Source organism: Electrophorus electricus, chromosome 13 (assembly GCF_013358815.1).
Source record: "Electrophorus electricus isolate fEleEle1 chromosome 13, fEleEle1.pri, whole genome shotgun sequence".
Lineage (NCBI taxonomy): Eukaryota > Metazoa > Chordata > Actinopteri > Gymnotiformes > Gymnotidae > Electrophorus > Electrophorus electricus.
Genome location: NC_049547.1, coordinates 3,983,810 through 4,008,880, shown reverse-complemented (window position 1 = coordinate 4,008,880; position 25,071 = coordinate 3,983,810). Strand labels below are relative to the sequence as shown.

General features: G+C 43.1%; 1 protein-coding gene across 1 annotated transcript; it reads right to left on the bottom strand.

Annotated features, from left to right (window-relative positions):
* Positions 1 to 11,772: 11,772 nt before the first annotated feature.
* Positions 11,773 to 24,831, bottom strand: crip2 (cysteine-rich protein 2). Its single transcript, XM_027027308.2, has 8 exons — positions 24,554 to 24,831; positions 17,214 to 17,308; positions 15,134 to 15,191; positions 14,140 to 14,274; positions 13,723 to 13,791; positions 13,531 to 13,625; positions 13,293 to 13,350; positions 11,773 to 13,054 (listed from the first exon to the last, which is right to left on the bottom strand). Exons 1-8 carry the CDS (start codon positions 24,594 to 24,596, stop codon positions 12,987 to 12,989), a joined length of 621 nt encoding a protein of 206 aa, XP_026883109.1. The 5' UTR covers positions 24,597 to 24,831; the 3' UTR covers positions 11,773 to 12,986.
* Between the last annotated feature and the right edge of the window lie 240 nt (positions 24,832 to 25,071).

Below are 25,071 nucleotides of genomic sequence, written 5' to 3'. Positions count from 1 at the left end.
CAAAACAAACAAACACATGCGCCTTTGATTAGGCTGTCAGGGCCCCTGGAACATCCGACACTGGCTGGGCTTACGGCATTAGTCACCTAGCTGTAGGGGCCAGGCTACTGGGACCAAGAGTGGCTTTGGTGACCTGAACACAGTCAGATTAGCCTGGTCTTTTTAGTGGCCTGGAAAAGCAGATGGTATGGAGCGATAAGACGATGAGTGGGGAAAAAAAGAAGCACACACACACACACACACACACACACACACACACACACACACACACACACACACACACACACAGATTCATTCAGTGCTTTGAGTTATCTTTTCACAAAGCAACCCGATCATATCATATGGCATCTTGCTTGTTTTATCTCACGTTCTTTAACGCTGACACCTTAGCCATCAGTCAGAGCTAATGAGCATTATTTAATACTGCACTATGTGTTATCAGCAGTGGGTTATTCATGGACATGGTGAGATTACTTGGCTCTAGTGCTTTCATATTCTCTGCTGTAGCTCTTATACTGAGTGGTAAGAGAGAAAGTGAGCAATAGGAACGTCCCTAAACGAGACCAAGAATGGGGCTTTTCCTGCCAGAGTTTAGCGATGTTCTTGATAACACAAGCTGAATGTCAGAAGCAGACATTTAGCCTGGCTGGTGACATGGTTTTGGATGGTGACCATATCATATTTTGCGTTAGCTGCTTGTACCAGGTAAAGCAGGTAGAGCATGGCACTACTAATACCAAGGTTATGGGTTCAGTTCCCAGAGATTGTCTGCCAAATGCTGTAAATGTTTTGAATTTCTGTGTCAGACCATTTGTTTAATAGCAACAATGCTAATGCTGCATGTTCGGTTTTAAGATAGTTCCCCACTTTTCTCACATTGCATTATAAGAATGAACTGTAAGTGGCATGTAAATAGTGTGTGTGTGTGTGTGTGTGTGTGTGTGTGAGCTTCCATTATCCCAGTTTTTCTCCACATTTGCCTGTTTGCATCTATGCTGTTGACTCAGCATCAGTGCTATCAACTATCAACTGTGTGAAGATCAACAGCAAAGCCAGGCTCTGTGAGGAACAGCTCCATTACTTGCTCACTGCAGAGGAGTGCAATCAACGAGGAGACTCCACAGCACTCCTCGCCCACTATAACTGTGGGAGGAAATCTAATGTAACTGGTTGCAACAATGCATCAGCCAATATAGCCACATGGGGTAAGGGAACACATGAAGGTTAATCATGCATAATTCAATGATTTCCACCAATCTGTTAAAATCTTGAATATTACTATTGTTTTAGTGTCCATTTGTTGAATCCATTTGTTGCTTACTGTCCTTACATTTAGCCTGAAGTCAGCCTGACGTGATAATCTCCTGTTTGTATTTTCCATTTACAAACAGGTCTCCCACATATTAGTAATTTTACTGTTATTGTAATCTTTCCAGTTCTGAAAGGTTCTGGCTGACATTGCCACTGGGCTAGTTGTGCCTGCTGTAGTTAGCTTGATCTACAAGTCATCACAAGAATGTCATGTATCGTTTAACAGCCTATTTTATGAAATAGTTATGATGTCACACCACTATATGCTTAAAATATTGTTTAATGTTGAACAAGTCCAAATTAACATGGACTAGTAATAATACCCAACTGTGGGTAGGAATCTGTACATGTTTCTTGCTAAAAGGCTTATATCTGTGTATGCAATCACAGGAGACCGGTTCAAAGCTTAATCTATATCCAGGGCATGCAACCAATCATAATTAAGGATGAATTTATCGTGTGGCACTGTGCTTTTTGGCACATTTTTTGAATATTTGGCATATGCCCACCCCCTAAAAAAACCCTTGTTTCCTTAGTAACCAATAGCTATTTGTTTGGGCTTGTGTCCTGTGCCATGGTAACTAGTCATGAATAGAAAGAACAAGAAGTCAAGATCTGTCATGTGTTTCGTCATCTGTTTCAAGGTTCAAAGTGTTCTTCCCAGAACTCAGCAGGCAAGGCAAATGTTGTAGTATACTGTATGCCTGTACAATGAGTAGTGCAAGGTTAAAACCATATAAATCTGTCATTCTCTCTAATTACATAGCAGTTTTGATATTTGAGCTAGTTTAGCCAATTAATGTATGATATAGCCTTCCTTATCACCAACTGTGTAACACACAAAAAAACTCAGAATAAATGGCAGATTTGTATAATCTAAGTACACAGCAAACTGATTTCATTTCAGAATTCAAATAAATTATTGCAAGAAATAAACAGAAGTTGCCAAGGTATATCACTAATGAGTTATAGTTTTATTTTAGTATTTGGCTCAGTGTTGTTCTTTCTGGTCTAAAAATGGATGTGGCATTAAACTATTCATAACTTTGGCTAGTTGTACATAATGTCCTATATTTCAGCCAGCACTGTAACTGTTGTTTTCACTGTAGTTTGAGGTACGTCTGTGCCCTGCATCTCCTGCGTCAGTTCTCGCATGCTAACAGAACGTGTTATCTAAGCGTGAAGAAACATCATGCAGATGGGATGTAGAGGCAACTGCCTCCACCCTGTTATCTGTCCAACAGCTGAGTCTCTGCTGGTCCTCGGTTAGCTCAGATGCTTAATTTGAAAGACACTGCCCATTTAGAACTGTTCGTGTGCAGACCTGAAAACCCAATGTTGTTCTTGAATTGGTGAAGTTGCATGATTAACTCCTCTAAAGACAGGTTGCCTCTTTTCAGGTTTGCTGCACACATCAACAACACAGTGGCATTATGACTTTGTGACAAAGTATCATTCATTATCCTTCAGTCACTAACACTATAACAGAAAATGGCAGCCTAGTCTTTTACTGAAAATAAGACTTCATAAGATACCATTATTAAAGATGAACATCACAAACATATCAGTACATTCACAGTACTGGATTATTAGCCAGTTAGCAGTACTTTGCTGCTAATTGGCCTCATGATAGTCATGTTATGTAGTTAGCCTTGAAGGTGTGAAAAGAAAAGTATCCTGATAACAAACCACACCTAATTTCTGAGATTCCTTATTGTCTTTGATGGAATTCTAATGTGCTGAAGTTCCGCATTGCCGTGGAATGATGCAATGGTGCAAGACAGTGAGCTTTGGGATGGAACTCAATCAAAAGCAGCCATGGCAACTATGGGGTGATGAAAGATGACATCAGACTTAATGTGATGGAATCTTGTGTAGGGGTTTTGGTTCTTTGTTTAGTGTGTGGAGTCACAGATGTCTTGTCTACTGGATATACCTAATTTTCCATCCTGTTCTGATGCCAACTTTCCAGATCCTCTTATTAAGTCTTATTGACTTTACTTGCTGTGTGAGTAAGAGAGGAGTTACTTTAGTCTGCCATTATAACTCAGTGTTGTACTAGTGCATATGGCCATGAAGGAAATACTTTTCACAACGCACCCAGGCATGTAGGGACAGGCCCAGAACTTTTTTTTTTTTACTCCCACTGTAATAGAAGGTGATGCAGGCCTTTAAACATGAAATACTATATTTAGCAGACTTGCTCTGAAATTTTTATAAATTTAGTCTTGCTCAGTATTGCACTTAAAACCACATAAGTACAGCAATCATCCACTCAGCTCTGAGATTCAGTGCTCTAAACCAGCAGAAGCTACCAGCATCACACCACAACATATTGCACATACACTTGGTTTTCTGTAGCCCATTCACAACAGCACATGGTATAGATCAATGCATGTAATCAACGTGAGTGCAGGTTACTGAGTCCTTTAAGACTTTGTCTTTATGTGGACTTGAGGTTTGGCTTCTGCTCTGTGCTTGAGATGAACCCTCAATGCAGTTGCATTTGAACGGGAGACAGTAAATAATTTAGAAGCAATCTGGAGAAAGTCTAAGCAGACTATAGTGGAAGGGCTTTGGTTCTGGGCTCAATCATAACAGAGGAGCAAGGTAACAAATGGGAGATGCAGAACCAACCATTGCTCCACTGACTAATGTACGAGTTTCTTTCTCCATAGGATTTAGAGTCAAAAAACTTGATCTAGAGTGAAGCCGTGTACAAAACGGAAGGAAATCCTGAGGGTGTGCTCAAAAGAGAGGGGCTAGCTTGGTAGTGGACAGCTGTAACTTTTAAATTTCATTCATTTTAACTGAGTGGCAATATAGAGTAGTAATCTAGAGAGTAAAATGAATGAAAGTGACTTTTATGTGGAAAAGTTCTGTTCTTAGGTAAAGGCTGCAGTAGCAATCATCCTCCTTTTTGGAACTAGTTCAGCATTTTGTGGTATATTCTGGATTCTGCAAACACAGTTCTAAGAACTGTTGGAATTTGTGAGATGAGACAGGATGCAAGCACAAAGTTTTGTAAACAGAGTTTCATGAACATGTCCATTTAATGAGAAAGCAAGCAAAAGGAGACATTTAAACAGAAAGCAAAGATAAACACAAAACAACGAAAACAGGAGTTTGGTAGATCGTAACAAAGAGAATAATTTCAACATGGACATTCAGAGAAACAACCATCGAGGGTGAGATGAAACAGAGGAGTATGTATACACATATTGATTACAAGGATAAACTAGATACATGTGAAGGACGCCAACAGGGGAGCAACATGTGGGAACAGGGAAGAAAACAAAAGCACATGGTGACAAGCTGACCGAACATAAAGCCATAGGGAAAGTCCCATCACGAGTAACAGGGAGTTGAGGAGGGGAGTGTGCCGGTACACCCAACCTGGCGAGCAGGGTGCACGAGGAGCACCTGATGAGGAGAGGCTTATACTCAGCATGGGAAAGAGAGAGAGCGAGCCAGTTAACCAAACTCCTGCGCAAGCCTCATGGTCAACCAGACCACCCAGGTTGCCGTCCAGAGGGGACCAGTCGGCCCCGACCCAGGACGGGGATGGCAGGAGATTCCGGGTCATGAGCAGGTTGGGCTCGAGTTTCCTCCCTCCGAATATCGGCCAGACGATGAGCCGCGCGCCTTTTATCTTCACGCAGGCGACAATATTCATAAGTATTCGCCAACACATTTATGAGTTAGAACTCAATCTATGAATAAATGGTGAAAACGTACTATAAATCCATTTGGATAGACAGACATTGGCTAATGGTAAGCAAAGCATGTAGGTTGCTAAACCCCCATCATTGATCAGTCAAATAAAAGGCTACCGTGTCCATCTGTGGTCTGTGCGCTCTTGGTGCTATAAAAAAAAAAAACATTAAATATGACATTGCTGTGCAAATGGCTTATAAATTTGCAACCAATAGAGTGTTTTATAGATTTATACTATGGTAATGATAAATGTACTTTATTCACTTTTATTCATACTTGGCCTCTAAATCTGGAATGCCTAATCTGAAGCACTATTTTCTGTCTGTATCATTAGAGCTCTTTGGAATCGATAATTAAGCTCTCAAGTCGACAATCCACAGACCACTAGGTTCAACCTCTCCATATTTTTGTTGCCTTGGTTTCCTATGCATACGGAAACCATCATTTGATTTCCAGATGCACTTTTAAATGTACTCTTTCATGTAGCCTTGCTTGGAGAGCGAGGTTGTTCAGTGGCCTTGAGTTCTATGGCATGAAGGAACTTGGATGCTCAGGCAGAGTAGGAGATCTGCTGAATCTCTGAACTAAAGGTAGAAGCTGATGGACTAACTGAAGTGAAAACTGTGCCCAGATGACTTAACCAACTCTTATCATGGCAGAGGTGACTGAGCAGACATTTTTAACATTCTGCTTCGTCTACTGTATGGAACTAACTGAAGCAAACAGCTGTCATCTTAAATGGTATTCATAAAATACAGTCTGAGTAATCTGATTGTTTAATATGCGTTGTTTCAGCTGACAAATTTCAACTAGCATCTCTGGTCTCTTTTTATTAAACAGACTACTCATTATCATGTATTTTCTCAAACAGCAAAATGGCAGTTTAATGCACCCACTGCATGATACCAGAATATACTGAACGAATTCTAATATTATGGAATGGTCGATGCCTGAGAATGCTTCTGTCGCCATGGCACCCATAAGTCAAACACAAACAAACGCTGATTTGCTCTCCAGACAAGAAAAGGAAAACTCAAGGAAATGTTTTCCCAAGAGACAGAGCTGGACTGGAGGGCTCCTGGGTTTATGCGGGAAAGCTTTAGACCCCTCAGGAATGCAGCCCTGGGAAACAGTAGCAGATCTGCAGCTGTAGGAACTTGAGAATGTTGTGCACAGTCTAGTCATTGTGCCTTTTATCCCATGTCTAGTGCCTCCTTTTCACACTGAGTACTTAAGTTGAGGGTATTGGGCATGTATATCTAAGGGCAAAAAAAACCATTATAATACAGTAACAGAGTTCTCTTTAATGGTTAGGTGATCTGCACTGTGGAGACTTCACTATATTTTCTGGGACCTGAATGAGCTTTTGGCGTTTCCCAACATTTTGTCTCACCTTTTTCTCCCCTCTGCCTCAGTTTGCCTATGAACGGGCTGGTGCTGAAGCAGAGAGAACTGCTGATGTAACACCCAGTAAAAACTGGGCCCAGGCATCTTAACCAGTTTTAAGGACCGGGCCCAGGCATCTTAACCAGTTTTAAGGACTGTTTTAAGGTTTGCTGCATTTGTCCATCCACTGTGGTTGATTCAGGTACCTTTGATCAAGAATGTCCCTGCTTCTAAGATAAGAGGATTACAGCAAATTCCAAAGCCTAGAAAAAAATCGACCTATGTCAACTCTGTCAGGTTACCAAATAGCTTAATTTTGACACAATACCTTAAACTTTCTTGTCATTTGTGTTCCTAAACTAAAATGACCGTGGTCCCTGAGGAACAGAACAGATGATGAACAATAGAGAGGGAAATGGACAGAGATCTGGGTTAGATTAATTACAGGAAGGCAGCCCAGATTACTGCAATGGGGAGGGTGGAAATAAACACATGCACAACAGGAAGGTCAGTGACGAAAGTAAAGAGAGAACCAGGAGAGACATAAGATGAGGAGTTTCATGTAAACGGTTCAGCAGGCTTTTCACTAGCCATAAGGGGGTTGGAAATCTAAAACTGAGACTTCAGAAACTTCAGAGACTTCATTCACAGCTATTACCTCTTACCTTTATGAATGATCACTTCCTCTCTAAAGTTACAGTAATACAGTCTCTTTAGCAAAGGTTTCCTTGATCACTTTCTGCCCTTGCTTCTAGTGCAATAACAGGAGTTGTCCAACATGAAACAAGCTCCCTTTTACCATTCTAGTCAACAACAGTGGAAACAAAAATTTCCTTTCTGCAGACTTTGACTATTCGACTATATTAGAACCATCCCGTCCACTTAGATAATATGAAGAACAGAAGTGCTCTTCTGTTTGGCTTGGCGGCGGTGTTCAGTGGAACCGTGTTGCTGTGACATCTCAGGCTTGTCTGATCTATGATACGAGTCCATGGCCTGCAGGAAGCGAAGAGCTGAGCCCTGTTTTTCCCTGCGAATCCCGCCAGCTTGATCCAATGCCATCACCGACGCACAACAGGAGTGAGATGCTTGGATGATAAACAGCTGGTTCCTGTTAGATACAGCCATCTCAGAGGAGGACCTTTTGTCTCTTTACCTTTGCTAGGTTCATGAAGCCATAGTGAGAGTAGTTGTCTGGCAGCTCCAAGACCAGAGAGAAGAGGAGAAAATTGTTGACTTTAGTTTTACGGTCAAGGTGCTTGGGAAGGAGCTCTTGGATTCAGGTCAACTAATGGCAGGGTGCCATTGTTGAAAATCTGTGTGACACTATGGGGATGTTGAGGGTTACTGTGGATGGCCTTAGCACAATGCTGCCTGAACCTCTGTAGTGTAAGGGCATTTTCAGACTCTCATCATTGGGACATCAGGTCTGTAAGCAAATAATGTCTAGGTTGAAACAAGCAAACTTGAGACAGGTGGTTTTCCTATATTATACTGAACCTTTGAAACCAAGTAACATCTGGCAGTATGTCTTACCTTGTTGGTCTCACAATAGATAGGAGGGAAGATCGATTAGGCAGATAGATAAGGAATGCAAAGTGTTTTCAAGCTGAGGAACATCTGTGGCCTTCGGATTGACATCTGCGGACTGTTATAGCAGAAAAGAAGGTAACAAGATCACGCAAAGAAGTGGAGGCCAAAGTCTGCTACTGAGCATTATCACACGGTGGATGAGGAGTCTGTGTGAACCATGAAGGATGAAGATATTCATGCAAATCATGGTAATGGAATATAATTGTAATTATATGTGCCAATCAAGATCACCGCACAAAAAAATTTAAAAAGCAAAGAGAACAAAATTACTAAGAGACAGGAGTAAACCACATACAAAAATAAGAATGAATAGTTAAAAAACAAAGATAATAATAATATTAATAATGGGACCAAGAAGTAAATTAAAAGTAATTGTGAATACAAACATTGAGTCACTAAGCTGCAGTAAATATATCATTGAGTAGGCAAGCTAGAAATGAGGTTTTCAGCTGTTTTTTAAAAGATCAGAGATGTACAGGCATGTAGGCGAGGAGGAATACTGTTCCTGAGATTAGGACTTGTTGCACTAAGTGCCCTTTTACCAGTGGTGCATTGCTGGAAAGTAACAGTGAATAAAAAGTATGTCGGAAGAACAGAGTACACAGTGGAAGTCTCCAAACCTTGCAAATCCAGAAGTATTTCAGTTTGTGTGTGAGATTGAACAGGTAGCCAATGTAATTGGCGGAGTGGGGGAGTTCTGTGTTCCAGTGGTCTGCTGCATGGACTCTCACAATGGAGTTCTGCACATGCTGAAACTTCTTAAGGCCCAAGGCAGGGAGACAAGCAGACAAAGGCATTGCAATAATCTGTCTGGACATAAAAACAAGATGAACTGAGACTTTTTGTATTGAACGGAAAGGACATCATCTAGGAATGTTCTTATGGTGAAAGAAAGCAAGAGCATGTGGCATTTTTAATGTGGCAGTCCAAGAACAGTGTGTTTATGAGTATGCTCTCTCAGATGCAATGGACTGTAAGTCAAACAGGGGAGAAGGTAATATCTGTGAAGCAGTGTAAGTTTTAGCAAAGATACAGTCACTGGGGTGATAGCAGCCACTGTTATCCCTATCCTCAGTCATAACAGGCTTGTTAATGGCAGGTGCAAATGCTCCACACCAACTTTAACGGTTCATTTATGTGAGAGCAAGATAAGACCGCCAGCCGCATCACACCAGCGGGCAAGGAGAATGTTTTCATCGAAAGTAAGACAGAGGGAGACTGTGGGAGACTGCTCCAAAATAGCTCGGTCTTCAGTTGGCTGTGCAGGGGTCAACTGCTACCTGTTGTCACACAGATCTCAGTCTGCAGCATCTAAATGATGTCAGGAACCAAAACATGCACAACACTCTGAGCATTCCGAATACACTTTGACAAAGCTCTGGGCACAGACTTGGCCTTCCTCACTGCAGATGCAAAGTTGTAGAGAAAGAAACATGGAAAGAGCATGTTATGTTTCAACTCTGAGTCTATCTTTCTTCCTTTAGAGTTGGAGTGGTTTAGATCTTCATTAGCAGTGGGAGCTGCACCAAAGCCCTCCAAACTGAATCCTGGTTCAACTTACCATATTTCGTTTGGCGGCCGCCATCAGAAGGCCCACGCCGTGTGTGCACGCGCGAGTCATCTGAGGTCAAGTCTACTGAATGTCATTGTTAAGAACAGTCATTAGGAACAATACCTCAGGAGTTCATTGATTTTAGAGTGCATGCAATTGTAAGGTTGTGCAGTGTTTTATCTATATGGTGACATTAAATCCTTTGGGGTATGATGATGGATTATAGTGGAGTTTCAGACAGACACTGCAGTTCTTCCTAGCTATAGACCCATGCCAGCTACGGAAGAAAGGTGGTGGTGATCAAGGTAGTTGATTTGGTATTTTGCGATATGATGAACGGGGCGTTATTTGGTCCCTACATAATCTACATAATTTGATAAACGTAAGAAAATGAATTTCATATAACACAAAGGAATGTCCTATGTTTCATTTATTTAACGTGTGCATGTGTATACTTGAGTGTTAAACGGAACTATGTAGCATCAGCAGTTCTTTCTTTGTCCAAACAGAAAATCAGTTTTACACTAGTATGCGAGTTGCATTTTTAAATAAATACAGCTTTTTATAGTAATTTACCATTTGTTTTCATTGACTTCTATTTCCTTAGTATTTTATCACTGAGTAGTAGTAAATATGCCAACATCCAGGCGTGTATTTTGCAGTGAAACCGTGTGCTGCACACTGGCCCACAGACTTCGGCCACAGGATCATGCCAAGCGTCGTGTTAGGACAAAAACACATAAATTGTCTTAAGTTTAAACTGGCCATTATGCTTTTATGTGTGGTTTTTAGACTTTATATTTCATCATTTAACAGGATGTCTTATAAATTCAATATTTTATGCTAAAGTAACATGATAAATGATATCACATTTGATTTTCTAGAATGTGTTGAAGTACCTTCAGGGCAGTTAGCTACATATTTAGGGGTTATGATGTAGCTAGCTATTTATATATTTCTATTTTAGTATGGCAGAGTAATGCATCTGATGCCATCCACGATTCGTCAGTCAGATTGTCTCCTGTGTGTTGAGCATTAGACCGTCAGATTGTGGACCTCTACTAACTCAGCAATAACAAACATGATACTGGCATGGTCGTGATTGTTGAACTAGTACAGATTTATCAGACACAGCTGCACTGCACACCAGCGTCACAGCTTGGCTGAGAGTGCTGCATCAACCAGTACATCTAGATAACAGAACCTGACCTTGGCTGGGCCAGAAGATATATAGCTCATGGTAACAGATAACATTTCTGATATTTAGAAAACAAAGATGTTACTGTAATTTATGCTCTTCCTTTGTAATTTTGATTCTCACCATTTATTCTTATAGATGTGTGGTAAGCCTATAATGTTGCAAAACGTTTAAGCTTGTGCCACCAATGAACTTTATATTAGCCAAAGATACAGGCATTCTTATAATTACCTGCCAAAACCTGTACAACATGGCTAGAGCAGTTGAATTTTCCTCATCCTTTTCTTTTTCAAATCTCCGCCCATCATCGCTGGGAAAATATTGGCAGGACTGTCCTTGGATTTGTGGTATTAGCTGGGCGTGATGGAAAAAGGCCTAGCAGAAGCCTGCTGTGATCATGGCACTCCTGTCAACAACAGAATACTTATAGCAGGTCCTTCATCGTTAATCCCCATGTAGCAGATGAACCAGAACACAGGAATGCCCACAATAAAAACGTCCGAGGACGGTGACCTCTGTTACTAAGTGATGGACAGAAAAGTGAATGGTAATGTTTTAAAGGCAGTTAATTCAACCACTATTTACACACACCAGCCACTTCATTAGAAACAGGGTCCACCTGTCTGGGCTGAGTAGACTGCCATGGAAAAAACAACCATCTAACATCACCTCTATGTTCAATAAGGGACCATGAAAATGTTGGAAGGCTAACAAACTGCATGCCCACTAGCCTGTAGTCTTTAACTGCACACTCACATGGTGTTTATAATGAATAAATCTTTCTAATAAATGTAATTCATATACAATTTATAATGCTCTATCAAACTTAATGGGATGGCGTAAATGTTTTAGTACAACTCTGTAGCTTTTGACTGGTCATTTACTTTATTTACAGGCTAAGAAAGACTTAAAATTTGTTTTGCTGTTTCCTCCATTTACACCGACTTCTTTAATGACATATCCATAAAAACACAATAATTTGATAAAACCATCTTAGATAGATGAGCGAAGCAAAGAGAAGTAATATATAAACTTTAATATGGGATCAAAAAGACAAACAGCAGGACTTAAGTGCGAGCTATCCAGTGAAAAGCAGTCAGTCTTTGGAAGTACTCAGCTCAATACAGCAAAATAGACCAAAAAAAAGGTTCTAATGCATGTTCATATGAATATGTTGTCAAGCTGAACAAAAAGGCTCCTATCAGCTAATTCCTACTGGCAAATTTAACACTTGTAGTTTCATTACAAGAAGATATGCAGGTGGTTCTCTAATATTCAGACCACACATAATACATTAAACATCTTATTAATTTCTTTTGCTTTTTGGACAGCTCTATAAATACTAGTACAATGTCCTCAATCATTAGACAACCATCACAAAACCCCTCAACCCCCCGAGCTTCAACTCCTTACTGTGTTTCCTTCATTTGACGGTATATATTTTTGCAGAATTCCTAGACTAAATCTAAAATCCTGACTTCGGAATGCCGTTAGGCAGCCAAACAGAAGGCGTGGGTTGGTGAATGTGTCAGAGATTTATGGCAACGAGCTCCTGTGCTGTTCCTGTGCAAGGAGGCTCAAAGGTGAGATTGCTCTGCTAGTCAAACAGACCATTCAAACATCCTTTGCATATGAAGGGGAAAAAAAGCCCAGAACTCTAATCTCTGTCATTAATATTAGAGAGACCACCCAATCCAGGAGACACACACTGTGATTATGGTTGTTGAAAACCAAGGTCTGTTCTGGGTACAGACCTATTGCTTCAAATGGGCGAGGTGAAATCTATCACAACTTAATTTTGATAAAGTGTTAGATATTAAACACATCATAATACTGCAGTGATGTGGACTTTCATCTACATTACAGATGAAAGACAGAAAATCAAACAGGTGATCTAACAGTTAAGATAAAGTTGCACTGGGCTCACTCAAGAACTCTCAAACCTGTAGGAGGGAGACTGAGAGAACTCTTGCTTTGCAAGAACTTCCAGAGGCCATGCACATTGCACAAAGGGTCTATAGAGTGCAGGAACAGGGCCAGTCGGGTTTACCGAACAGAAGGTGATCAGGTTTAGTCAGAATAAGGATAGAGAATCAGAGAGGTAAAATGTGGCATCACTTTTCAGCAGAGAGGTCCACAGAAGTACTGGTCTCTTCAGGGAAGCATGTGTGCTGGTGGTAGCAGCTGCCACTGGGGGTGTGGTTGTAGGGGCAGTGTGAAGGTGTAAACTCATGGTTGGGCCTCTGTGTTGGGCTCCTTGTCATAGATGTAGCTGCCAACACCACCCGTGTTCACTCCTAAAAAAGCACAATAATGAAGCAATCTATTCAATCAGGGCCAGGTTCCCTTTACAATAAAAACACATGATGTGAATTATGCATGCAACAAAATTCCTAATAAAAATTCCTAATAAAGGTAAATCAGATGTAGGCCTATTCATTATTACAACACAGCAACACATTATTACACAGCAAGCTGGAGGTAAAGTTATTGAATTGAACAACAGCTCCACCTAGAGGTAAAAATGTGCTGTACCTTTTGGCCCGTAGAGGACAGCATAACATGGTTTATGGCAGTAGGGTTTGCCATCATGCTGATAAAAGAGCAAAACAAAAGACAAACGTAATGCCCAAACATGTTAATAAAAAATGTTCACTATTAAACAACCTGAAGCAAGAAAGGTACATCAAAAAGCTCATTTTGACTATTAGGACTATGGAAAGGAAAACAGTTGTTAACAATAGAAAGACAATCTTCGCTCTCCTTCGCTCACCTCTGCATGACTGCCTGCTGCCAGGGTCTTGCTGCACCGTTCGCAGCGCAGGCAGGGCCGATGCCAGTCCTTCCCCAGAGACGTTACCTTCTCAGCTAGTGTGGGGGGGGGGGAAGCGTCGCTTTTTTAAGCTTTCCTTGTCGTGAGCTAAGGTCACATGTTTCCATGTTTTAGGAAAAGACAAAGACCTACCAAAGTAGACCTTCTTGTTACATCTGGGGCATGTGCTGGCCTCCCCAGAAAAGGTGGTGACGCTTCCGGCTGAAACGAGAAAACCACACGTGGGCCTGCGCTGACACACACACACACACACACTCTCGTGACCTTCCCGTGTCTTGTGTAGACACCATGCTTATGAAGGGTAACGAACAGCATGCAGGATGTCGGGCCTCTGGCCCACAGTGTGGGAAAAGCAGGACAGCTCCCTCCCGCCAACTCCCCACATCCCCAGAGTGTGTTGCTGGACGTCTCTTATCGCTGCCTTTCACTGAGAAACATACCAGCTTAGGGCTGTTCTTACAGCTCAACGAGCAGGCACAGGCTCACTCATGGTCAAGATCACTGCCTGACTCTTGCAAAGGCCTGAACTCTTGGCCGGGCTGTCGGTACCTTTAGATGGAGCCCTGCTGGCTGCTGGGAGCCTCTTATCCTCAGGCTTGGGCACACTGTCCACAGTGGCGGAGGGCGGGTTGCTGTTGGCGGGCGCCTCATACACATAAGAGCCTGCACCCCCAATGTTGACGCCTGCAGAAGCCAGATGTCATGATCATGACTGAGGTCATATTCGCAGTAAATATCAAGGTTGTGACATGACCTTCGGACCAGGAAATGTGTACAAGTACAGCATAACATTAGACACTTATAGAAGTATATCCAAACTTAGGCCTGCTGTTTTGCTGTTTGAAGTCCCATATATATTATCAACCAAGGTTTCTGTAACCATGCCTTCTCTGTTGTTCAGCAGAGGGTGCTCCACTCACTCATACTAAATTGTAAATGGAGAAAATGTTATTGCAGTTGACAGAAGATGGGCATAAACTGGCATGAACGAGGCAGCTCAGTTAAAATGACGTTAACTTGTTTTTGTTTCCTTTCACGACCACCCCTCACCCTTGAGCCACAGTTGCTACGTCATGCTAGCAGGCTGTTGGCCCCAGCTCCTCCTGTCCACCGATTACTCACAGCGTGTGCTCAGCAGCTGCCCTCCCCAGTACCTCTGCTGTGCACTGACGAGACACGCCATGCATAAAAACGATCAGACTATTGCATTTAAATTGTGATGTGGTAGTCTGAGAACTCACGTTATCCTGCACACTGCCTCAATCACAGGTGTTTCAATTTATTAGTTATTGGCATAGTAATAGAGCAACATGAAATATAGTAAAAAAAAAAAAAAAAAAAAAAAAAAAAAAAAAAGTTTCTACTTCCTGGAAAGCAAATCATGGCACAGTAAATCCATATATAGTCATCTGTATACCATGACTTGAAAATCTTTAAAATACTAAGTTCAGGGAATTTTTGGGGAATGTTTTTGGCTTATCTGGTATAGTCCACAAAAGACCAACATTATCGTAGTAAAGCTATGGTCATAAACTCTTCTTACCTTTTGGCCCAAAGAGGGCAGCATAGCATGGCTTGTGACAGAAGGGCTTCCCATCATGCTGTGAAGAAGATGGAGAAGAACGTGATGAAGGCATGAATTAAGAACTTAGCAACTGTTTACAGTGTTGCACAAACCCTCCACATTTCCATCCATTACTAGATTACGTGCGAAGACTCAGGCTGGGGCTTTATTTTGGCTGTATGCTTGGTTTCCATTTTAAATTGATGGTTGTATGCAGTTCTTCCATAGCTAATCCACTTGAGTGTAAATGCCATAGAAAGGCTTATTATCCCTTGGCACTGATGCCCCTTTGCTGATAGCACAGACAGTGGTTACCAGGACACGGCTTCTGTTGATTCATAAACCACTACAAATAGGGGTGTGTGTTTGTGTGTGTGTGTGTGTGTGTGTGTGTATATGTGTGTGTGTGTGTGTCTAGAACTGCTTGGTCAGAGGTTTGCTTGAATGGGTCTGTCATGGGAGCAGGCACTGAGAAGAGGCAAGGGTAGGTGAGGAGTAAGTCCTATGAGTCCTATTCTGGAATTGGTATGCTAGGACCTCAATCAATCAATTAATCAATCAATCCACACACCCCCCCACACACACACAATGCCAGACACACTGCAGTTTCTTACACACGAGGACTTCCCAAATAGATAATAAAAAATGGCTGATCTCTACAACACACTATATAATAATGGCATTACTATGGTACACTGGTGTGATTGCTTTCCCAGGCTACTACTCTAGCCAGGGATTCATTTTCACTACAGATGCCTTCAAGAAACTCCCACATCATCAGCTCCCATTTCACTGCAGCAAAAACAGAACTGGAGACTGCTGTCTCTGCAGCTACAAGTGATGGATTAGCATTCCTAACCCACTCACTTCTCACAAATTTCAGTTCCTAGTCTGATATCCAAGTCTTCTCCATAGTTACCCCTCAGACACCCTACACCACCCCTACTAAACCTCAGAGCCCCAACATATCTCCTGGGAGGACGATGCCCCACAGATGATAAATCTTCAGATGCTGAAACAGTGCTGGATAGCGTGATGTCTGGATGACCATCTGCCATCATCCACAGGAAGTGGAACTCTCCCATAGTGACTGTCCACACGGAACTCCGAAGAGCTACTGCCATCAAAGACAAATATCAGATCTCCAGAATATAGTGGCTTGAACCAGCTTTTGCAAAAAAAGTCCAGCATTGTTCACCGGCTGTCTGTTCTTATTTTCATGATAACAGGGCACAGACTTAAGAGTCCAGGCCCTTGTGTGGTCTATATCTGGAAATGGTGAGATCAATGGAGAGGATACATAATCCAATTAGGCCCTATTCTAAATGTAAAGATCAGATGCTTCCTTCTCTGATCCAGGTCCTGGTAGCATAATGAAGAAAGGAGGAGGACACTGTGGGACTGGTGATGTGGTTATCGTTATGCCGGAGCCTCTGACCAAACCCTCCCTCGGCTCTCATGAAACGTCCCATCCTCTTGCTCCCTGCTGTGATCTAGACACCGCAAGCAGCTGCACTGATGTCACGTGAGGTTGGAATGTGAGGAGCAAGAGCAATTTCATTAGCACAGGGACTCAAAAACAGGATCACAGGCAATCACAGCAGACAGTCCTCAGGGGAGCGGTGAAACGCTTAATTAAAGTGCAGCGCTCTCCTGGCTAACTGCAGGAGGAACGGGGGTGCTGCCTCACGTGCTTGGGCGAAACCGCATGACTATCCAATGAATGGCTCCCGCTGTCGAGGTCATTTGCCTGAGGACTTTTTAATGGACCGTGGGCTTTCATTCCTTCCATTATTTCTCACCCCCCCCGCCCCATCCCTCCCCCCGATCCCCAGCACAGCCTGCCACGTTCCATTCGCCTGGGGCACTGAAGCCTGGTGCTGGTATCTGCACATGCAGCGCTCCTTGGCCTCGGGGCCTCTGATGCAAACCGGACGTGTCAGAAAGTCGATTATACAGCCCTTCCTGCTAGCCTGCAAAGGAGGGGAATCTATGGCAGCACAGGCCAAAGAGTAGCTGGGCACGCCCTCGTCACTCCCCCTGCGTCCGCCCCACTCACCTCAGCATGCCCACCTGCCGTCAGCGTCTTGCTGCAGCGCTCGCACTTCAGGCAGAACTTATGCCAGTCCTTTCCCAGGGAGGTCACCTTTTCAGCTAGTGGAGGAACAGACAGAGAGAGGGCAAGAAAGAAGGGGAGAGGGTCTTTTTAAATCAGAGTGATTTCCAGAAGAACCACTTTTCCCCTAGTCTTTTTAGGATCTCATTTAACTTCATTCGGTGATATCTAAGAATCTTTTATTCACACTATTGTCCAGATTTGGTGAATTAATCTTGTTCCCATGGTTTCCCGTACCCTTTCAAGGGACGTTTTTTTATGCCACCACTGCAGTGGAGCGATTCAAGGGATAAACTACTATATGAATCCCTTAGAGAGCCCTTCTGCCAGTAGGCTAAAACACCAGAAAGTACAAAGCTTCTAAGCATTTCCAAAGGGACGAACAAAAACCCAGAAACTCTAAATTAAAGATAAATATACATTTACAATTTACAATAAAAATGGGGAAGCTGCTGATTTACTCATGACAAAAGGATGCTTTGATGCACACAGAAAGGAAAAACCTGTGGCTGGAGTCCAGCTGGGTGGCCAACTGTCAACAGCTCACACAGAGACCTTTGTATTCCTCTCTGGATATGCCTCTCTACCCAGTGTCCCAGGCGTCTTCCCCAGACTGGACCCCAGGCCTAAGAATACTCCTTCTAACTATAAATACCTGCTCACAATGCTGAATGGAGCCATGCTGAGGCAGCTTGCTCCCATCAGAGGAAATGCCTTGTCTTATCAGGCCTGGGCACAATCAGCCAGAGAGAGGGGCTCCATTTCCACCAGAACTCCCCTCATCCCTGTCTGCTGTGGGAGTATTGTTTTCAGTCCCACTGCACCCTGTGGTCAGTTTGACCATTTCATATGTGCTTTTATATGACTTGCTGCACAGTGAAACTAAACGTCTGCTGTTAGTTCTCTATAATAGCTGTAAATAATGCAATACGGCAGTAGCTTGATAAGATGGTTTAAAGCTGAACCTGTTCTGTAGAGAAGTCTGGATGGAAAGTTTGGCACAGAGAGTTCCAGACAGCATAAATCACTGGAAATTAAAGCGTGTTGGTAATCTGTGCATGGAGCGTTGAGAGAGATGGCCTGGCAGAGACTGGGTTCCTGTAAGGCAGGAGGACGCGCCAGTCTTCCCAGTCAGCATGCGACAGTGCAGACATACAGACACTTAATAGGGCTGCTGTTATTGTTAGAGGCGAGAGGCTGCTAGATCACTGTCTGGGTGGCTGCAGTCTGCACAGTCGATACTGTCTCCCGCACCTGGTTAGTACCTGGACCGTAGTTACTGAGCACACACTCACGCCATGGTACAAGACAGTCAGTAGCCACATACTGTGGCCTGCCTTAGTCTGGAGCTGTAAAAATATCAGCTGAGTAGGCAAAGTGGTCACTCACAAACAAGCACAAATATCCTGCTTGACAGAGATCTGGACGATCAGCCCGGAAAGTAAGGGCACTGTTGCAGTTCAGATGTCATTACATTCATGTTTCCTGGGATTGAAGTGCAGCAAGGCACCATGCTGCATAATGACAGATAGTTTAAGTTTATCCATAGGGTCATGCATGACCTCCCAATGTGGGCCTTTATCTACATATATAGAGTTTTTGAGTGCAGCATGCACACCTGATAGGAGATAAGCTTCTTAACACCTTGTTTTGAATTGCAAAGCTAATTTCTTAAGTCCCCCTGCGCCCTGCTGTAGTCTGCAAATGTCAGTCTTGGTAAGAGATTGTCACCTCACTTACATTTTGATTTTGCACTTCTCCTTTGGGTTCGTCTTTGGTTTGACATGCAAAGAGCTTCCGCAAAAAAGCTTCACAAACTCAAGTCCACAAATAGCACAAAGACAAACATAATGGCTCTAGTGGAGAAAGGGGACCGAGAGGTACAGACATACAGCAGATCTCAGCAGAATCCATGCAAACCTGTATGTGCAACACTGGCTGCACACTTACTGGCTTAGCACACTCACAGCCTTGGCATACTCTCGACCAATCAGAGGCTTTGTTGCATAGTGTTTTCCTCTGTGGCGTTCGTCCAGTTGCTATGTGTGCAACATGGCAAGCGAAGCATGTCCGCCATTTCGTCATTTTTGTCCGATGAAGCCAAGTGAACATTGCCTCCGCAAGAGGTTTGCGGAAGTCTTCAGCTGGAACTCCATGCCTGCTCAAGAAAATGAAAGCCACGCAGTTCTAATGTGATAACCATTAACAGTGCATCTGTTGCACATCAAATAAATTAGTTTTTCTGTAAACATGATGTCGGACTATGCCGGGGGTGCTACAGAGAGGAAGTTTCTCTAGGTTTTTCAGTCTCCTTTTTTGAACGGTGCAAGTAAAGAGATGTCCAAACAGTGATGTCTGTTTAAACATATCCATTCATTACTTTATTTGGTCTCAAGAATTTGTCCGTGGCCAGTGATAATCCAGACAGGGCTAATTGTTTAAGAGGAGTAGTTATAATTAGATGGGCAGTAGCGAGAGTGAGAAGATAACAAGGACCTGGGTCTTTTTAAGGGGTGCTCTGAAACGGGGTCATTTTTTGGAGGACTAATTGGTGTTCCATAATTAACAGTAACAAATCAGCCTCAGCAACCCTGTGCCACAGAGGCAAAAAATAACCAAAAAGGCAGGTGCCTATTCTCGCTTCCTGACACTGCTTTCAGTGAACACAGATGTGTAATCACAAATAAACAGTGTCCAGGTCTACAACAACATTGGCACAGCTGATCCCCTGGCATGCTCTACTAATCTCCCTCCTCTGTGTACAAATACTGGTGTGAAAATGGTGAAAAGGTTGGACATCCAAAACCACCACATGCACTTATCTGCTCAGTCTGCATACCCTCCCCTTTCCTAACCACATTTCCCAATTCTAGATGTCCACTACCACTTCGTATGCTTGCCAGCTGGGTTTACAACAGCATTTCAGCACTGATTACTGCATGGAACATTTGTGTTGTGTTTAAGTGCTTATACCCAAAGCAGGCATGCCCACACACAGAAGCAGTTCCACACACACAGGATGACTGGCAGCTAAAGGGTGAATATGCTTCTGCCTCAGGAAACCTGCTAGCCATTCTTTTTTCCTCTGCATCCTCTATTAACCCTTTGCATGTTCTGAAACGACATCCCTCGCCTTTATCAGCCGTGAAGGCTTTTCGTATCCATGAAGGTAAACCTTGACCAACCTCTGCTTCAGCCAGCCTTCGGTCTTGCTCAGGAAAAGCATGCAGGCAGCTGCTTCCTCTAAACAAATGTTAAACTTGGCAGCTGATGGGGAACTTTCATTGCTAATATGTGACTATAGAGCTGGGTGTGGCCATGAGCAACTATAGAGCTGGGTGTGGCCATGAGGCGTCTGGTGTGCAGAAGAGCTTGGCTGGTTGGCCCATCTCCCTCAGGCTGATGCAACAGCACTGCAAACCTGGCTCCAGCAGGCCACCTCTTCCACAGGCAAAGCCAGGGTTCCTCCAGGTCCAAATTGAGTAACCTTATGAACTTGGCCAAGTTGCATGGGTGTTCAAGGCCCATCCCTTAGGTGGTTTCTGGCGGTGGCTTTTGGTGCCGTTTAAGGTTTCCTCGCAGTTTCCCTTAGCTGCGGTAAAACAACTCTAATCTTCAGTCACCCAAACAATTACAAGTCTTCAAATCTCAGTTTTCAGAGTTGTGAGATTACAATAGAATGCAGGCTTCAGCTGGCTGTTTTGTGAGCTACGGCATAGTGACAGAACCAGCAACATAAGAACTGCATTGAAAGGAGACTGCACTATAGTTGTATTTGGTCATATAGTCAACTAAGTAATAATAACAATAATAAGAAGAGGAGCAACAGTCATATCACTAAATGAATGTATAATGGCCAAGAGCGTCTGAGGCTCCAAACGTAAACTAAATGCAAAACTGACCAAATTTCTGATCAGAGTACATTCAGAGGCAGGAAGTATGCATTTTGGTGCACTGCTTGGAACTAAAAATAGAATGTTTACTGTAAGACCTGGCCATGTACATTAGTCGTTACGCAATACCATAACACTCATGGGTTTGAGAAGATGCCATAATCCTATGGTTCAGGTTGATGCCAGACAGGAGAAGGCTGCAGAACAGACAAAGAAGCCCTGCTGTGACAATATCCCTCCAGGTTACACAATGCCATTGGACAGGACGCACAAAGTCAAGAAATGGCATTATATAAGAAGAGCACATTCAGACCAGTAGAAAAAGGGTAATCAATCACACTGGAAGCAAAAAGGTGTGCATGAGAGAGCATGAGGAAGGAAGGAATAATAATGCTCTGTGGCATGTAAAAAGAAAGAGAAAAGGCACAAGAGGAAGAAAACAATAAGGCAAGGCAGGAAACCATCAATCCGGAAAGGAAAGATGGCGTTTGGGTGATGAAAGAATGTAAGTGCAACAGGCACGAGTTTTGCTGAACTGGTTTCCATGCGTGGACGGGAACAAAAGAGAACAGGGCCGACGTAGGCACACACGTCCTCTCTCATCACCACGTGTGAAGTGATCAGATGGCCACCTCACTCTCAGCCAGGCAGGAATGCAAGTCCTGCAGGCATAAAAGAAGAAACTGGGGGCCAGTTAGAAAGACAGCGGAGGCCATCCGTGTCACCAGTCGTCCATTGACTCCTGGCTTGTTCAGGACGCAGAACAGTGCTGGCTGCTGTTCGTAGAGCACTTTGCTCTTTCACTCTACTTTCTTTTCCACCCCCCCCAAAGTCCTTCCCTCTGGCCTGTCCACCCCCTCCCGCACAACCCGAGCCAGCTCCCACTGGAGACGATCAGATTCCCGCAGTCTCCTATGAACCTCTAGCACTGGATATTATAGTATTTCTGCCAGCTGCTTCACTCAATGAAATACACCTCATTATTGCTATTGTATTAAAGAAACATTATCAGTTTTATTTACTAGTATTATTATGATGTTAATCTGATCAGTTTATGGAACTTATTATTAAATGTGAACACTGATGCACAACTCAAATAATATTTCACTAAAATGATCTTTACCACTGCCCCCCCCCCACCCCCACCCAAGATGAAGATGAAATTGTGAAATTGAGTGGACTGTGTGTTCAACACAGTGGTTTTCCATCAACGTTCATGCACACAGCTGTCCAGCCACAAGACCAGCTCCAGCATCTCCTACTGAAAAGGAGATAAAGTGAACATTTTATTACTTTAAATCTTCAGAAGGCTCCCCTCAGTGTCTCACCAGTAACGTATGAAACAGAATACTCTCAGGAAAAAAAAACCAAAGTACAAAGCCTATAATGGCAGTTGGAAATATCATTAACCCACCAGGTATTACAGAGAGTATATGGCAGAACCTTACCAACCATTTTACATCACCACAGTTTATTTAAACTCCTTATTTGTTCAATGTTAGAAAATACATTGAAAGTCCAAACATCAAATAAGTCACAAGTACTGTGACTATTTCAAAACACCATAAATTCTTTTACATAAAATGGCCAAAAATGCCAACATTTCTATATTTATTTATATTAAACATGTCAGTCCTTACAGGTGAAGAATACAAAATATTATACTATAAACCAGTTGTATCCAATGACTATTGCTCTTCTCTCCCTCGAGGTCATCTAGGTGGGATAGTGAATGTATGAAGGATGAATGGGAACCTCTCAGTTGTTGCACCATCAGACATTCTGGAACTAAAACATCCAAGTTCATCAGCAGAGCTGCAAAACAGGGAGTAACTGAGGGAGTAACTGAGCACACTGGGAGTAATTGAGCACACCCACAACTGAGGGCAGCCACTGTAGCCTGGGCCCCACGGGTTATATTAGCAAACTCTACTGTGTTCGTTCCACCCATCTCTGCTATGACGTGTACAAGGCTGCTAGGCCCAAGTCTGGGGCCTTGGGGAAACCGCTCTGACCACAGTCTGAACCACACAGTAACATGCCCTGCACTCACCCCTACACACCGCACTGTGGAGGAGTCCAAAACAACTGATGAGAATTGCAATGCTAATGGCATAGAAAAATGCACCCATGGACCCTTCAGTGGGGGAAAAATTAACAGATGCAAAGACCAGCAAAGCTGTCTGAGCTCGCTGGTTGAAGTCCAGTCCAAGGGCGTGCAAGCTTCTCTACCCTCACACACTACTGGACTCCCTGTCTCTGTTGGCCCCCTCACCCCATTAAGTGACTGGAGGCCAGCCATTAGGATGAACAGCGGTGAGAGTTGCACTTGCTGTTATGTAACCCTGCTACCATCCAGGCCACTGATTCTTACCTCATGACAGTTTTACAGATGGCATGAGTTACTGTGTGGTGAGTGACCTCCACAGGAGATTGGGATAACCATGTCTCTGGTGGATAATAAACAGTACTGCTCTGGCTAGCCCAACAGGCAGTAATTCAAATGAATAAAAGAATGATAAATACAATAGCGCACAATGGCGTGGAAGATTTAATTTTTGGCACGAAAAGACAGAAATAAGGTCAGAGGCATTATGCTGATTTCTTTAGCTACATTACCCTTGAAAGTTGGACAGGCACCCATCCACGTTCTCGGGGGAAAATGCATATGCACACACAGACACACGCACGCACACACACACACACACACACACACACACACACACACACACACACACACACACACACTGCATAAATTAAATAAAAACACACTAATGGGGAAAGCTTCCTATACAAGCTCTCGCGTAAACAACCATATTTGTTCCTCAGCTAACCGACAACATGTAAATAAGTTATATCGATTAAAATAAGATCACAAAGAGAATCAGAGCACAGCTACTATTAGTGTCAACACTGGGAAACTGGCAGGCATTGTAGGAATCCGTGTCAAAGCGGTTTTTCTGCAAGTTATGCCATTCTAATTGGAGGAAGTAAACAAAAGGTCCGAATTCCAGTTACGTAGTTTTAGGTTGGACTGCACATTCTAGTAGCGTCTGAAATTGCATTACTCTGAAAGCGAGGTGTAAAGAAGAAATGGTGATGGCAGACAATAACAGAACACGCCTCTGTGGATGCTAGTGTGCTTTACACTCGCTGGAGTGATTTCTAGAAGCCCTCCTGCAGTCTCATCACCGCCTTCAAGGCTACCCACGACCATGTGAATTGTACTATTAAGGTAAAACCGGAGGTTTAAGATAGCTACCTTTGCAATCCAACATGTAGCCAGATTAGCCAGCTAGCTAGTTGATATTTCTGAGCAAAAAAATGTCGTATCTGAGTCATTATTACAAGCAAATAATGCAAAGGAAAAATATGAATGAGCCAACTTACCGAAATACACAGTCTTGTCGCATTTTGGACATTTTGACGCCATGCTCACGTTACTTTCTTTTTTTTTTCTTTTTTTTTTTTTAATGAAATTAGATCACGAAGATAAGCTAAGCTAAGCTAGCTGTGCCGATGGGCTTCAATTGTCTTATTCCCTCACGCGCCAGTACTTCACTGAACCCCGCGCGCATCCCACGCCGAGAGTCGCGCCTCGTTTGCATAGCCCCGCCCACTGACACTGGGTTAGGCGCGCACCCCGCCAGCGCAGTCTGCTGCTTTCTCTGGTGCTTCACAGTTCGGCCTGGCCCGTCTGTGTCATCCTCGCCAAATGGGGCTCTCCACTCACTCGTTTTTTGGTTTTTTTTGTTTTTTTTTTTTGCTTTTTTTTGCTTTTTCCATCCTTGAGCGGGTCCTACAATAGCCCCTTTCACTGTTTATGAATAGGGATTCTTCAGCACATGCCAGACCATTACTATTTGAAATCTCTGGGAATGATATTGGCAGGTCTTGGCCATGCTTAG

Excerpts from the sequence above, each read along its gene's own strand:
- crip2 (XM_027027308.2), bottom strand. The coding sequence starts at position 24,596 with ATGGCGTCAAAATGTCCAAAATGCGACAAGACTGTGTATTTCG. Across the intron at positions 13,792-14,139 it reads CAGCAGGGCTCCATCTAAAG|CCGGAAGCGTCACCACCTTT; the intron begins GTACCGACAGCC and ends TTCTCGTTTCAG. Across the intron at positions 13,626-13,722 it reads TAACAAGAAGGTCTACTTTG|CTGAGAAGGTAACGTCTCTG; the intron begins GTAGGTCTTTGT and ends CCCCCACACTAG.